This window comes from Chiloscyllium punctatum, chromosome 4 (genome assembly GCF_047496795.1).
Source record: "Chiloscyllium punctatum isolate Juve2018m chromosome 4, sChiPun1.3, whole genome shotgun sequence".
In the NCBI taxonomy this organism is placed as follows: Eukaryota; Metazoa; Chordata; class Chondrichthyes; order Orectolobiformes; family Hemiscylliidae; genus Chiloscyllium; species Chiloscyllium punctatum.
Genome location: NC_092742.1, coordinates 50,885,370 through 50,902,442, shown reverse-complemented (window position 1 = coordinate 50,902,442; position 17,073 = coordinate 50,885,370). Strand labels below are relative to the sequence as shown.

The window sequence follows — 17,073 nt, the reverse complement described above, 5'->3', positions numbered from 1 at the left end:
TAATCCGTTCAAATCGTTGACATGCTGGCAAAAGAAAACAAACGCGCGCTGGCACACATATAAATACAGAAGAAAGAAATGAATAATTTGTTGACATTCAAGTTACTTGCTGTTGATTTCTGAGGTCAACAGAAGGAAATGACATGCGGGTCGCAGAGGGAAACGTAACAATCAAAGTGCTGTGTTGGGAGCTATTAGCATACACAGTTGAAAAATAATATATTTTATTTTGCAAAAAAGGAAACACCCATCCCCCCAAATAAACCCACACAATCGATTTTTTTTTAAAAAAAACCAATACCAAAGATGATCTGAGTGAGTGCAGAGTGCGCGAGAGTCCAGCCTGGGGCAACTTGAGCTGCCGCCGCCGCCGCGCGCAGGAAATGGAACGGGAGCCATATTTGGAGGCGGCCGAGTGAAGGCGCAGAGAGAGCGGCGGCTGGTGCTGCTGTTGCTGCTTCTGCTTCGGAGTTTCCTCTTATCCGGGTCTATCTCGGGAGGGGTGGGTGGGGGGAGACACTGGTTACCCCTACCGGTCAGAGAGGACAGACAGAGAGAGAGCGCGATGAGCTCGCAGTGCCGTGCGAGTGCCAGCGGGGATATCCTGCGGAAGAACCCGCAATCGGATTTCGAGTTGATCCAGAGGGTCGGCAGCGGTACCTACGGCGATGTCTACAAGGTCTGTCTGTGTGTGTGTGCGCGCGCGCGGCCCCACTCCGACCCCGGGCAGCCGTTACTGGCGGCGACTCCGAGGCTGGGCGAGAGGCCTTTTCATGCCGGCGTGTCTCACAGCCTGCGCCCCTCTCTCCGGAGTGTGTGTTTGTGTTGGAGGGGGACACCGGCACTAGGCTGGAACTGCTCTACTACAAGCAGTTTGTGAATAGTGGGGCACGGGCAAAGGCTCCTGCTCCGGCAACCACAAAACTGTAGTATGTAAAAAAAATAGCCTTTGGATTGTTGAGCTTCGGTTTCAATAAAAACAAAAAAAAAGGATTTTCGAGCTTTCGGTATTTCCCCTGATTGAACAAATATCGCTTGCAGAATGTTAGCCTGTTTTAAAGGATAGACAAATAGATGTTGGAGCAATAAAATGACTTGTTTTCCAATACATACTTGGTCACCTGGTGGATCACGGAAAGGAGAACAGAGAGTTTCTTTATAAACTAGGATGGTGACAGTTAGTCGGTAGCCTTGACGTATGTTCTTCAATCAACTTATCAGCCGAAACTATCTTTGATCGCAGCAGGCAACAGGAATTAACATTAATTATGGTAGTCAGCAGGTCTGGCAGAATATGTGGGAAGAAAGCAAAGTTAATGTTTCGAGTCCAGTGATTCTTCCTCAAAATTCAGAGGAGTCACTGGACTTGAAAAGTTAGCTGTTGGTTCTTTGTTTTCCATTAATAGTTTCTGGATCAGCCAAAGGGTGGTATTTCAGGTTGACCGCCTCAACTTGTACGCCTCTCTCACCCTTACAATGTGCAGCCCTCCATTCCCTCTACTCCAAGCCCAACCTCACCATCAAACCAGTGGACAAGGGGGTGTGGGGGAAGCAGTGGCAGTTTGGTGCACTGATCTCTATGCCTCTGAAGCCAGATGCCAACTTGCAGACACCACCTCCTACTGTCCCCTTGACCACAACCTTGCCTTCATCATCAAATTATCATCTCCCAGACCATCGACAACTTCATCACCTCAGGGGATCTCCCACCAATACCCTCCAACCTCTTTTTAAATTTTATCTAACAGGAAGTGGTCACAATGTTTGGAGTTTGGGATTTGAAGATGACTTTCACTTCACTGGTAAAATTTGTGGTTGAGTTCATGATTAGATGTCTGAGCAGTCTGTCAACATAGGTGGTTTGGAGGGAATAGTGCACATTTATGAATTTAGATTCATCTTGTTTTCTTGTGCTGATATGAGTGCAAACGTGATGTTATTTGAAGTGGGAAACTGACGTGGGACCAATTTGAGAGGTATTCAAGGACTTTGGGGTAAAAGGGTGGTTGGAAATGGAGTGGTATTTTAAGGACAGGGTCAGCAGTGTTTTTGTTGTGCAATTGTCAGAGTTGGCTATTGTTTGCATTTACTACAAAAGTAATTTTATTATAAAATTTAGTAGTATGTTCTAATTGTGGACCAATGTGAAAAATGTTCTAGTATATGTTGTTCTGAGACGGCTCTCTTGGTAGATCCTCAAACTGTTTTTAGCTTAAAATACAAAGGAAGATTTGTGCAATATGTTGCCATAAATAAATCAGTGACGAGGTTATAATTTCCAGTGTTATTGTTAGCTTGTGATCATTTTATCATACTATCTTCTAACCATTACGTAATGGTAGATCCACATGAGTTTTCATTATCTTTTCAGGTTTTAATAACTTGTTTCTCAATCCAAACTCTGGTAGAATTAATATGTATAGAAAGATAACTGACAATTTCTCAATCTAAGCCATAAATTTAAAAAAATTATTTAACGCACGAAGCATTACCCTGTTAGTTTACAAGGCTAGTTGCCCTGAACACCAATACTGATATTTTATAAAGTTCATCATTTATACACCTTGTATTTATATGACACCTTTTATCATAATTAAATATCTCAGTACTTCAAAAGAGCATTATAAAGAGAATATGACATTGAGTCATGTGAGGTAATGTTTCAGATGACTGAAAGAAACTTCAAAAAGCATCTTAAAATGAGGAAAGTAACAGAGCAATTTAGTGAGGGTGCTCTAGAGCTTGGTGTCTGGGGAACCGAAAATATGACCACCAGTGAAGGAGTGGTTGATATTGGTGATATTCAAGATACTAAAATTAGAGGAGTGCAAATGAGTTATGGAGCTGGAGGGGATGTAGAGAGAGAATGGGGACAACTTTAAGAAGACATTTGAAAACAAGGATAAGAATTTTAAAAGCAAGATATTGCTTGCAAATATAATTCAGAGAACACAATGCTGGTGGAGGGATTGAATGTTTTAAAGTAAATTGTGGAATACAGATAAAACTAACTGCCATGTCATAGAGACATAGAGGTGTACAGCACAGAAACAGACTCTTTGGTCCAACTCGTCTATGCCAATCAGATATCCCAACTTAATCTAGTCCTACTTGCCGGCACTCGGCCCCTATCCCTCCAAACCCTTAATATTCATATATCCATCCTTTTACATGTTGCAATTATACTAGATCCCACCACTTCCTCTGGCAGTTTATTCCATATACACACTACCGTCTGCATGAAACAGTTTCCCCTTAGGTCTCTTCTAGATCTTTCTCCTCTCACCTTAAACCTATACCCTCGAGTTCTGGACTCCCCCATCCCAGGGAAAAGACTTTGTCTGTTCATCCTATCCATGCCCCTAATGATTTTATAAACCACTATAAGGTCACCCCTCAACCTCCGACTCTCCAGGGAAAACAGCCCCAGCCTATTCAACCTCCCTATAGCTCAAATCCTCCAACCCTGGCAACATCCTTGTAAATCTTTTCTGAACCCTTTCAAGTTTCACAACATCTTTCTGATAGGAAGGAGATCAGAATTACATGCAGTATTCCAACAGTGGCCTAACCAATGTCCTGTACAGCCGCAACGTGACCTCCCAACTCGTGTACTCGATGCACTGACCAATAAAGGAAAGCATACCTAACACCACCTTCACTATCCTATCTACCTGCGACTCTGCTTTCAAGGAGCTATGAACCTGCACTTCAAGGTACCTCTGTTCAGCAACACTCCCTAGGACCTTGCCATTAAGTGTAGAAGTCCTGCTAGGATTTGCTTTCCCAAAATGCAATATCTCACATTTATCTAAATTAAACTCCATCTGCCACTCCTCAGACCTTTGGCCCATCTGATCAAGATCCTGTTGTAATCTGAGGTAACCTTCTTTGCTGTCCACCATATCTCCAATTTTGGTGTCATCTGCAAACTTACTAACTATACCTCCTATGTTCATATCAAAATCATGACAAAAAGTTGTGGACCCAGCACCGATCCTTCTGGTGCTTCACTGGTCTCAGGCGTCCAGTCTGAAAAACAAACCTCCACCACCACACTCTGTCTTCTACCTTTGAGCCAGTTCTGTATCCAAATGGCTGGTTCTCCCTGTATTCCATTTCTTGTAGTGTCAAACAGCTTGCGTGGTATTATAGCTGCATTCATCTAGGCAAGTGGATAATATTCCACCATGCTGCTGATTTCTGTGCTTTGCAGATGGTTGAGAGACTTTGGTTTGTTGTAAGGTAAGGAATGCTCAACCTCTGACCTACTCAAAGTTTGGGAGAAGATTTGTAGCTCGGGTGCTCGTTGTGGTTCTGTTTGCCGAGCTGGGAATTTGTCTTGCAAACGTTTTGTCCCCTGTCTAGGTGACATCCTCAGTGCTTGGAAGCCTCCTGTGAAGCGCTTCTGTGCTGCTTCCTCCGGCATTTATAGTGGCCTGTCTCTGCCGCTTCCGGTTGTCAGTTCCAGCTGTCCGCTGTAGTGGCCGGTGTATTGGGTCCAGGTCGATGTGTTTGTTGATAGAGTCTGTGGATGAGTGCCATGCCTCTAGGAATTCCCTGGCTGTTCTCTGTTTGGCTTGCCCTATAATGGTAGTGTTGTCCCAGTCGAATTCATGTTGCTTGTCATCTGCATGTGTGTCTACGAAGGATAGCTGGTCATGTCGTTTCGTGGCTAGTTGGTGTTCATGGATATGGATCGTTAGCTGTCTTCCTGTTTGTCCTATGTAGTGTTTTGTGCAGTCTTTGCATGGGATTTTGTACACTACATTGGTTTTGCTCATGTTGGGTATCGGGTCCTTCGTTCTGGTGAGTTGGTGTCTGAGAGTGGCTGTTGGTCTGACCTACTGTTTGTAACAGCAATATTTCAGGAACTGGTAAACCTCTAATCAAAAGTAATTCCCAAGATGGTAATGTAGGACATTTACCAATGGTAATACTGTTGTATGTATGTCAAGGGGATGGACTTTTTTTTAAAGAGATGGTTAATGTCAGGCAGTTTGTTGTGTGTTTGCATACCCTGTTGTGCGTATTGCAGTTTCCTGTGGCATTGTCTTCACACTGGGATTGAAAGGTTAGCTGTGTTTCTCAATCATAGAATCTCATCTGGATTAAATGTCCTATCATCACCTATCATCTATTTCTCCACCTGTTCTCTAGCTAGCAATTTAGAGCAGTAACACTGCCACTCTCCAGTTACAGCATATACTCATATCTCTTCCTGTTCATTTATTACCTCAACTCTCACTGAATTAATTTTATTTTAAAAATTTACTCATGGGATGCGGACGTTGCTAGCTCGACTAGTATTTATTACCCTTCCTAATTGCTGTTGAGAAGGTGGTTGTAAACTGCTTTCTTGAACCAATAGCAATAAGTTGTACTGTGTGAGCTAAGCTTGTTGATGTCTCACAACATTGTTCTTCCAAATTCTTATCATTTTCAAATCCTTTCATGGTCTTGCTGCATTGTCTTTTAGTTAATACTTCAGATCAGAGTACTCCTTTAACTTGGCCTCTTGTGCTTGTGTTTTTCTTTGTTTTACCTTAGGTGCTAGCAGAGTATCTTCAGCTGTTCACTCCATAAACCTTACCTCTATACTTTAAAACAGTACTTAAAATCTACCTCAACGACCAAGCTTTATGTCTTTTGTCATTATCTGGTAATATGACTGTCAAGTTTTGTTTTCCTGTTGTCCCAAGACACTGTACAAATGCAAATTGTCAGTTATGTAAATAGTCTGACTTACTCCAGTATTTGTAACGCCTGTGTCTAAGTAGATTAGTGTGATGTGGAGAATGGTACGTTAGAATGGTACCAGTAGACTAGATAAAGTGGCTTTGTGCAGTGCTTTTCAAAGCTCTTGTTGTTGAGATATGTAAGAAATAAACTGTTGTATGAATTATCGATCATGGAAGAATTTTCCCTTTGTTAGAGACAAATTCATTACCCTACATTATAACTTTACAATGTGATAATGTGGTGTTGCTTATTCTGCATTTGAATACAGTATATTTATGAATATACTACCAGCTGTTTTTTTTTTGCTCAAATTGATCCATGCCTTGGGTGTTCTCCAGTTAACTTGGAGTAATCAAATTGAACAAATAATACATAATTTAATTCTAAGTGTAAAAACTATTACTGGTAGGGCATGGTAAGAAGAACTGGTCTCAGTTGTATATTCATAATTATAACTCTGCTTTTCTTTTATTTACTTATGATATGAGCATCACTGGTTGGGCAGCATTTCCTGCTCAGAATCCCTAATGACCCAGATGGCAGTTAAGCATGAACAATATTTGTTCAAGTTACACATAGTTACATGTAGGCTACATCGGGTAAGGATGACAAAAGAAAACAGAAATTGCTGGAAAAACTCAGCAGATTTGGTAATATCTGTGGAAAGAAATCAGAGTTGACATTTCAGCAGTTTGTTTTTTATTTCTGATTTCCATCTGCAGTTCTTTTGGTTTTTTATTCAGGTAATGATGGCAGATTTCCTTCCCTAAAGGACATCAGTGAACCAGGTAGCTTTTTTTAATGATAATCGATAGTGGTTACACAACCCTGTTTTTTTAAAAACTTGGAATCCAGCTGTTTTTTTTAAACTTGGAATTAAAATTTCTTGTGGAATTTGAACTCCACCTGGTGTTTTGTGTTACTAGTCAAGTGACATTATCGTTACACGGCCAACTCCCTTCTTTGATTACAATAAGGGAAATATAGTTATAGAGGTGTACAGCAAAGAAACAGACCCTTCGGACCAACTTGTCCATGCCAACCAGCTATCCCAACTGAATTGAGTCCCATTTGCCAGCACTTGGCCCATATCCCTCTAAACCTTCCCTATTCATGTACCCATCCAGATGCCTTTTAAATAATGCAATTGTACCAGCCTCCACCACTTCCTATGACAGCTCATTCCGTACATGCACCACCCTCTGCCTGAAAATGTTGCCCTTGGGTCCCTTTTATATCTTTCCCCTCTCACCTTAAACCTATGCCCTCTAGTTCTGGACTCCCATATTCCAGGGAAAAGACCTTGTATATTTATCCTATCCATGCACCTCATGATTTTATAAATCTCTGAGGTCACCCCTCGGCCTTCACTTCAGGGAAAACAGCCCCAGCCTGTTCAGCCTCTCCCTCCAGCTCAAATCCTCCAACCCTGGCAACATCCTTGTAAATATTTTCTGAACCCTTTCAAGTTTCGTAAGATCCTTCACAAGATAGGATGGAGACCAGAATTGCACGCAGTATTCCAAAGTGGCCTAACCAATATCGCATATAGCCACAACATGACCTCCCAACTCCTATGCTCAATGCTCTCACCAGTAAAGGAAAGCACACCAAATACAGCCTTCACTATCTTGTCTACCTGTGCCTCCACTTTCAAGGAGCTATGGACCTGCACTCCAAGGTCTCTTTGTTCAGCAATACTCCCTAGGACTTTACCATTAAGTATGTAAGTCCTGCTAGGATTTTATTTTCCAAAATGCAGCACCTTGAATTTATCTAAATTAAACTCCATCTGATGTTCTTAACCCAGTGGTCCATCTGATCAAGATCCCATTGTAATCTGAGGTAACCTTCTTCACTACACCTCTAATTTTGGTGTCATCTGCAAACTTGCTAACTATACCTCCTATGTTCATATCCAAATCATTTATATAAATGACAAAAAGTAGTGGATCCAGCACCAATCCTTGTGGCACTCCACTGGTCACAGGCCTCCAGTCTGAAAAACAACCCTGCACTGTCTGTCTTTTACCTTCGAGCCAGTTTTGTATTCAAATGGCTAGTTCTCCCTGTATTCCATGAGACCAAACTTTGCTAACCAGTCTCCCATGGGGAACCTTGTCAAATGCCTTACTGAAGTCCATATAGATAATGTCAACCACTCTGCCCTCATCAATCCTCTTTGTTACTTTTTCAAAAAAAACCAATCAAGTTTGAGAGACACTTTTTCCTTTTTGTTCCCCATCTAAAGCATAGCAAAAGTAAATGTTTTGAAATATGGATGTGTACATCATGGTTCAGATGAATGTTATGAATATTATCAGAATTGAATGAGTGACTTTTTAGTTGTTATGGTTTTGAGAATTTTGTTAATTTAGTCCTTTTGCACTTTTTAAAATCCTGAGGCTGTTGCCTCAACAGTTGGTGTTGCATGCCAAAAATAAATATTTGAAAGTGCAATGCTGTTAGTTTATTTCACAACTCCATAATTAAGATCAATGCTATAGAAATGTTGGGTCTATTTTGCCTGTCTTCATTTGTGAGGCAGAGTGCAATTCAATTACAAGGTGATAACTTGGTAACATTTTTTGTCTTGAGCCCTCAATGTTTTTAAGGAAAGGGGCATGCTGGACTTTAATAAAGGGCATTTGGATTGTAGGTGTGTCATCTAATGAATGGACTGCAAAGCTTCTCCACTAGAGTTGATGGGAAAAAAATTGATCTTACTATTTTCCACCCTGCAACGATTGCCTTGAAAGCATTGTGCCTGCACTTCAGAATCAGCTGAACAGTTAATGCACTTAAGACAGAAAATAATTACAGTCTGATTCATTTGTATCAAATCTGATCTGATTTGATATAAAAATACTCAAGCATCATGTAATATGTTCTTCTGTCACTTACCAAATACTCCAATGGAACTTTGATATAAATAGGTGTTGTTGAATAAAAATTGGAGAAAGAATGATCAACTTTGCATTGACACGATCTTAGAAGTATTAAGTAGACCTGTGTTGGATGGAACACGTTGCTGTGGTGTGTTAAATAGACAATATATGCCAACTTTGTGATTGACAACAGCAAATTGTACAGTTTGCTCATAGTTTTATAGCAAGGAAACAGACCCTTTGGTCCAACTTTTCCATGTCGACCAGGTTTCCTAAACTGAATTAGTCACCTTTTGCCTGTGTTTGGCCCATATACCTTTAAACATTTCCCACCCATGTACCTGTCCAAATGTCTGAATTGCACTTGCTTCTACTATTTCCTTTGGTGGGTCATTCCACATAGAAACTACCCCCTGTGAAAAGTTGCCTCTCGGGGCCTTTTTAAATAAATCTTGCCCCTCTCACCATAAAACTATGCCCTCTAGTTTTGCTGCTCAGTTTAAACAATTGCTTAATTTTTAAATTTAAGTGATTTTAGCAGTGGAAATGTTTGCACATAAGTAGACCATTTAGCTCACTTGGCCTCCTCGTATACATGTTTAATTAACCATACTGTCCAGACATGTTATGACACCCTCCTGGAGCAGGTGCAACTTGAATCCAGACGTTCTGACACGTTAGGAGGGACGCTTCCAATGTGATGCAGAAGCCCCAGCGTCTAAGATGGTATTTGCCCAGTGCTTCCCAAATAATTTTGCAATATTAGTATTTGAAATTGCAACCCTAGATAGCTGCAAAACCAAAACCGAAATACAACAGTGACATCAGTGTGAGCTCTTCAATTTCGCGTGTTAAAGGTGAGTGATCCCTAGAAAATTTCAGAAAAGGTCGTGGGCCCACGGGTACCCGGTCTAACACTTCCAAACAATCCGAACAACTCCTGCACCCAATGCATTTAATGTCGCCCCAAGTCCGAAAAGCGTCAGAGAAGAGCCACAGGGTCAGTCTAAATCGGACATCCTCAACAGCTTCAACTTGAAATTTCTGCCATGTTTCCCACCTAGTCAAACTGAAGGCAATTCTTGCTGAGTTCCTCACCCATTTGTTTCTGTTCTGCTCCAACTTACCCCTCACATAATAGATGTAGTGTGCCCGAAATCACGCCTTTTTTTTGAATTATCATTGCACAATACACTAAGGAAGCATTTGAACTTAGGTAATAGAGATGCTGTTTTATGAAGTCTAGAACCCCGCTGTATCCTGTAACAGAATGTTGCGGTGCCACTGAAATCGGACAACAGATCATGATTACAGAAGATCGCAACTATTTACCGATTTGGTGGCTGTTAACAGCCATTTTTACTCTGGCTCCCCAGAGACACAGTGGGCAACTAGCTGCCTTTTGGGTATGATAATAACTCACTTGTGGCGGTGAAGGAGGACCGGTTAGTATGCTCAGTTCCAGCTGAGCCTGCTAGCGACAATGGTCAAGTTCAGGAAAGACAGCTCAATCGTGAAGTCCTGAGCGATCTTATGCATCAGGTGAGCTGTTTGTTGAATTTGTGGTAGCAGCGAAACAATGGAAACTACTGCCGAGAATTGAGTTTCAAAACTCACTTGTTTCCGTGCTAGAAACAGGCAAATTCTCGTTTGTTGAAATCATTAAAACTATGTTCCGCATGTTGAGGCCAAAATTTAGCAGAAATATTTATAACCCCATTCCCTATTTCGGTGACCTCAAATTGGGCTGCGATCCAAAGTTTGGGAATTGCAACGCTCACTTTTAATAGTTCCATGTCCTTGCAAAAAACTCAATTTATTTCCTGAATAGTTTTCAACATAACGCACAATTTGTTTGAATATTACTTTAAAAAGAAAAATCATCGCTCGTTTTATTACTTTTGTGATCGCTGAAATTTTTGACGCAATGTTACTGTCTCAGTGACTTCGGAAACATTATCCTTATTTCTCTCATGATTTTGAGTTGACCCTTTTTGAGAGAAAGAAGAAACCCTTGATGCAAGTCTCTCTTTGTAATTCCAATGCGTTATGCTAGACAACATTGTAAATGAAGTCTGTTATATCTTTTGACGAGTTTGTATCCTTGGATAAGATATTGAGAACTCTGCACCACTTCAGATGTAAGTCTGACACATCCAGATGTACAAACACACAGACTTTTGGAAGCTTATCTATTTATATTGTCACTTTTTATGATCTTTATGTCTCTTTACCAAAACCCATCTGTTCCTCTACTCATTTTAAAACCTCATCATTTAAGTTCTATTTGCATTCCCTACTTGTATTTAAACAATATATTGCTTTCACAGAAATGTAAACATCTGTTACTCTTATTATCTTATTTTTATTCCCTTACATCCTCTCAATAGAATTTACCAAAACTCCCAATTTATTGTGATAATCCCATTTCTGCATCGTCAAGGGTTATGGGGGGAAAAATGCAGGAAACTAGGAACGAGAAATGTCAGATTAGCCATAATCCAGTTGAATGATGGAGCGGGCTGAACGGCCTACTCCTGTTCCTATTTCTTATGGTCATTGTGTCTTCCATTCCTAAAAATATTATTTATGTGGATCATAAATCAACACATCCCAAAATGGGCTCATGCAAAATAATGCACAACACATTTTCAAAAATTAAACATTTTTATTCCAACAGCTACTCTCTATTTATATGTTTGTGTCTTTCATGTCGCTTTACATTTCCTTCAGTATTCTGTTTTGTAACGTCTATGCTGACTACAAAACCTTGTATTTATAAAGCGTCTTTAATGTCAGAAAACATCATCAGTTGCTTCACAGGGTTATCATGTAGCAACTTTTGATACAAAGGTGCTATTAAGATGAGTGATAAGTATATTTTAAGGTGCATCTTAAAGGCAGATAAGGGAGTGTTTAGTAGGGCACTTCTATTGTATCCCATGGTACAGCAATTACAAACATGGATGCTTGAATTCAAAAGTAGTGCAAATATGAGAGTTGTGTGACTGGGGAGGTTAAAGATAAATGTGAGGTTGGTTACTTTGTCAGGAAGGGTGGAGGAGCTGAATATTATTTAAATGGCAAAAGCCTGCAGAAAACTACAGAATAGAGGGATTTAGGAGTCCTCATCCATGAATCATCAAAGTTAGCATCCAAGTTAACTTTAGATAATAGGGAAGATAAATGGAGTGGCTTATGTTTCAAAGGGAATGAAGTATAAAAGAAGGTAAGTTTTGCTAAAATTGTACAAGTATCTTGTCAGACATAGCTAGAATGCTGTGTACAGTTTAGGTCCTTATTGAAGCAAAGATGTCAAAAGACATTCCAGAGAAGGTTCACTGGACTGAACCCTGAAAGGACTGTCTAATGAGACGTTGAGTAGATTGTGCCTGTACTAATTTAGAAGAATGAGAGGCAACCTTTCTGAAACATACAAGGTTCTTAGAGGAAAGCAGAAAGAACTGCAGGTGCTGTTCTGAGGAAGAGTCACTGGATCCAATATGTTAATTCTGATTTCTGTTTTCTGGTATAGCCAGATCTGCTGAGCTTTTCCAGCAACTTCTGTTTTTGGTTAAGAATCTTAGGGGACTTGACAAGGTAGATGTGGAAAGGTGAATTCCCCGTGGAGGAGAGTCTAGGATCAGAGGGCACAATCTCAGAATGGGTTGCATATTTAAGATGAGGGGTTTCTTGAGGGTAGTGAATTTGTTGAACTCTTTACAAGCAAGTACTTTTCAGGCTGGATTCAGGCTATTCATTCAAGGCTGACCTAGACTGTTTTGTTTTTGTTTTTAATCATAAAACGAACCAAGGATTGTAGGGAAGAGGCTGTAATGCAGATTTGAGGGAAATCAGCCAGGATTTTATTGAATGGTGGAGCAGAGTTGATGGGCAAATGACCTACTTCCGCTTCTGTGTCTTGTGGTTTTATAAAAAGGAGCGATGCCATGGAACGATCTGAACGAATATAAGAAGCGGAATTTTCTTAACAAGGAGTCAATGTGGAAATGATGGGGTGAACTAAACTTTATATGTGAGCATTAATGCTAATCTTTCAACTCTTGTATGATTTGTTATTTCATCTCACCTTGCAAACACCACAGCTCCAAAATAGGTGCGATGCTAATCATCACTTAGGTGTCCAGATCAGCCCAATAGTGGCTTCTGGAAACTAATCAAACCCAAGTTTACAGCTTTGGGAAGTTCTCTAATTCACATAGTCAGGCTAATTCTGTTGTACAATGCATTGGTCCTGAAGGAATTCACGTTCCTATTGCATTGTATTTCAGGTTTTCTGTGGGGCAGCGGAGGCAAGGGGAGACTTGTTAGAAATCTATAAAATTGCAAGATGCATAGATAAGGTTAATAGCCAGAATCTTTTTCCCCATGGTTGAAATAGTTAAAACTAGGGGGCATGCGTTTTAAGTTGAGAGGGGGAAAGTGCAAAGGCAAGTTTTTTTTCCAGTGGTAGGAATTGGAATGAGCTGGCAGAGGTGGTGGTGGAGGCAGCTACCATAGGGGTGTTTAAGGGATGTTTAGATAAAGATGTAGATATGCAAGGAATGGAGGAATATGGACCAAGGGATTAGTTTAATTTGACATCCTGTTCAGCGCAACATCAAGGGCCAAAGGGCCTGTTCCTGTACTGTACGATTTTATGTTGTCTAATATCATACCGTCCTTTGGCAGAAACATTTGAGTTCTGCACAAATTTCTGAAGGAAGCACACTTATTCTCCCAAGAGTCCTTCGTCATAATGCTTGACTAGTAATGTAATCTGTACCTATTACTTTTATGCAGTAAAAGTATCTATGACAAGTGTCTCTTATGGAAAGACTGTGCAGTGATCTATCCTCTACTACTGAGGTCCTACAAATATGAGCAAAATAGGGCTGGTAGCAATGTAACCACCCAGATTCCTGATACCACACGATCCCAAGTATGATAATCAGAGGATACCATATTCCTTTTATAAGGGATCGAGTGTACAGAATTTCTAAAATCTCAGGTACAGGCCATTAAGTGGATTTGGGTTACCCAATTTGGCAACACTTTTTTGTGGTAAAAACAATGACTGCAGATGCTGGAAACCAGATTCTGGATTAGTGGTGCTGGAAGAGCACAGCAGTTCAGGCAGCATCCAAGTAGCTTCAAAATCGACGTTTTGGGCAAAAGCCCGATTCCTGATGAAGGGCTTTTGCCCGAAACGTCGATTTCGAAGCTACTTGGATGCTGCCTGAATTGCTGTGCTCTTCCAGCACCACTAATCCAGAAACACTTTTTTGTGTTTGATTTACTGGTCACAGCGAAGTTTGAATTTAAAAAGGGAGGTGATGTTGCTAAGCAGACATTTTTGTAGCTCAGAATCAGAAATGAGTCAGCCAGGTTCTGTTGGTAAGAAAAAGATTTTTGTTTACATTACCTCAGCCTTTAATCAAACAAAAATGTGAAGCTTACGAACAAAAGATTTAAATTGTGCAAATGCTTGTTTTTCCAAGTGTATTCAACATGTACAATCTACAAATTGGGGGTGGGGGTGGGATGAGGAAAGAGGAAATACTCTGCAGTGTATTACTTTAGCCAAGTTGCAGCTAACTAATAAATAAAAATAATTATCTGCAGGTTATTTGTGTTAGTTGGTAACTGACGTCACTTTACATGCAAGCTATTGGCATTGGCGTGTCGTCTTGGATCATTTATGGCTGGCTGAAGTTGATTTTCTGGAGATAGTAGCATAGATTTCACAATTCCCCTTTAGGAACCTTGACTTGTATGATGTTTTTTAGGGGGTTGTCAACTTCCAAACTTTGAGAAAGGTTTCAGAAAAACATCAAATGGGGAACTTGTTATTCCAGTAAAGCATTTATCTCCCTTAAAGAAGAGAAGCTTTATTACATCCATAAACTGGATCATGTGTCCTCAAAATATTGTTGACTTGACAACTCCGTTTGTGCATCTTATGTTTTGTTCTAATACAGCATCTTGTCCTGCACCAACCAGTTGCTTTTTTTTAGATTTTAGATTAGATTACTTACAGTGTGGAAACAGGCCCTTCGGCCCAACAAGTCCACACCGCCCCGCCGAAGCGCAACCCACCCGTACCCCTACATCTACTCCTTACTACGGGCAATTTAGCATGACCAATTCACCTGACCTGCACATCTTTGGACTGTGGGGGGAAACCGGAGCACCCGGAGGAAACCCACGCAAACACGGGGAGAACGTGCAAACTCCACATAGTCAGTCGCCTGAGGCAGGAATTGAACCCGGGTCTCTGGCGCTGTGAGGCAGCAGTGCTAACCACTGTGCCACCGTGCTGCCCCGGTGCTTTGGACATAGAGATATATCTTGGATTTTTGCAATCAATTATATTCTAAACTAGTATTACAGGTAGTTATGAAGGCATCCTATCTGTAAAAAAAATTTAACTTGCATTTTCAGTTTTTAAATTTTGTTTATATTATTCCAGCTTTTCTGTATTTTTCCCGTTAAACTATCTGAAGATTTAAAATTTAAAGAATCACACAATACTGAAAATTAACTCAGTTGGCTAGATTACTGATTTGTAATGCAGAGTGACGCTGACAGTGTGGGTTCAATTCTAATATTCCCTTAGGATGTCGTGAAGATCCTTCCCTTTTTCAACTGTCGTCTTGCCTGAGATGTGGTGACTCTCGGGTTAAAGCAACACAAATCATCTTTGTAATGAGAGAGCAGTGCTATGGTCTGCTAAGTCTATGGTGATTTTACTTTACAGTGAAGAAGAGTCTGAACTACCAAAAATGCGCTACTACTTACATTAGTCCCATTTTCCCACACTAGGCCAATACCCTTGAATGATATGACATCCAGTTTTTACCCAAATACTTCTAAAAAGTTGAGGTTTCTTGCCTCGACTATCCACTCTGGGCTCCCACCATCCTAGAGGTGAAAAGGTTTTTAAAAAAATTCCATCTAAACCTCTTGCCTGTCTGTTCAAAATGATTTCTCCTTGCTATTGATCCTTCAACAAAGGGGAGCAGGTGCTTTCTATTCACCCTATCCACTACTCTCATAACCTTGTATCTCTAACAGATACCCCCTCAGCCTTCTCTTCTCGAAAACAAAGAACCCGAGTTGAACTAGCCTATCTTCATAGCTGAAATGCTCCAACATGGGCACAATCTGATCAATCTACTATGCTCCCCCCTCCAGTGTTATCACCTTCTTTCTTAGTGTGGTGACCAAAGCTGCACTGAGTACTCTTTTCCCACCTAACCAAAGTCCTCTGCAGCTCCAACATAATCTCCTTGCTTTTACTATAAAGGCACGCATGTCAGAAGCCGCCTTACCTACCCTATTAATCTATCTGCCACCTTCAGGGATCTGTGGACAAACACCCCAAAATCCCTTTATTCTTTCAAGCTTCCTAGTGCCTTGCCATGCATTGCGTATTCCCTTACTTTGTTCCTGCTTCCAAGGTACATCACCTCACACTTAGCAGAGTTAAATTCTATTTGCCATTGATCTGCTCATCTGACTAATCTGTTGATACCCTCCTGCAGCACCCTCCTCCTCACTGTCGACCACCTGGCCAATCTTTGTGTATCAGCAATAATTGACAGCCCTTAACATAAAGGTTGCATTAGACTGAGTATAGCATCAAGGAGCCTTGTCAAAACTGGAATCAATCAATCTCGGGCAAACTCTGGTTGGAGTCATGGAGTCCTGGCACATAGGAAGATGGTTGTGGTTGTTGAGGATAGTCATCTCTGCTCCAGGGTAGTATCCTAGGCCCAACTGTCTTCAGCTACTTCTTCAATGATCTTCTCTCCATTATGAGGTCAGAAGTGGGGATGTTAGCTGATGATTGAGCAATGTTCAGCACCATTTGTGACTTCTCGGAACCTGAAGCAGTCCATGTTCAAATGCAACAATATCCACACTTGGGCTGACAAGTGGCAAGTCGTGTTTACGCAACACAAATGCCAGGCAATGACCATCTCCAATGAGAGACAATCTAATCTGTTACGGGATCATGTTCAAAAAACAACCGGGATCGGTGAGTGGTGAAAATAGCCTCTTATATTAAGCAATCTCAGCACAAATTTGAGGTGGCAATAAAATCCTGAAATACAGTTCTTACAAGAGCCCCTTTATACATAGTTCTTACATCTATTAAAATTCCATTACAATGGGTTTTTTTTATATATCGCTAGTACACAAAAGTTTGAAGGCTTCTGTCCTGGGAGACAGGAGATGGGTTAAAGCATGTGCTAAATGCTGGCTGCTACTTATGATGGGATAGCTGTCTGTTCTGCTTGTATAATTAGGAGGTATTAATCCTTTTGTCTTTTAGTAGATATTTGTAAACATGCTAAGCCTATATGCTTTATATAAGTTAAAAATTGAACCTATATTTAATAAAAGATATTAAACTGATTACTGCAGCTGGATTGAG

General features: G+C 40.7%; 1 protein-coding gene across 2 annotated transcripts in view; it reads left to right on the top strand.

Moving 5' to 3' along the window:
- Window positions 1–408: 408 nt before the first annotated feature.
- Window positions 409–17,073, top strand: part of map4k5 (mitogen-activated protein kinase kinase kinase kinase 5) — a 190,308-nt gene continuing 173,643 nt past the window's right edge. For both annotated transcript variants that reach the window (XM_072568678.1, XM_072568679.1), the window contains exon 1: window positions 409–679. In XM_072568678.1, the coding sequence (XP_072424779.1) occupies window positions 566–679 (114 nt within the window). In that variant the 5' untranslated portion in view covers window positions 409–565. The remainder of the gene's footprint in view (window positions 680–17,073) is intronic.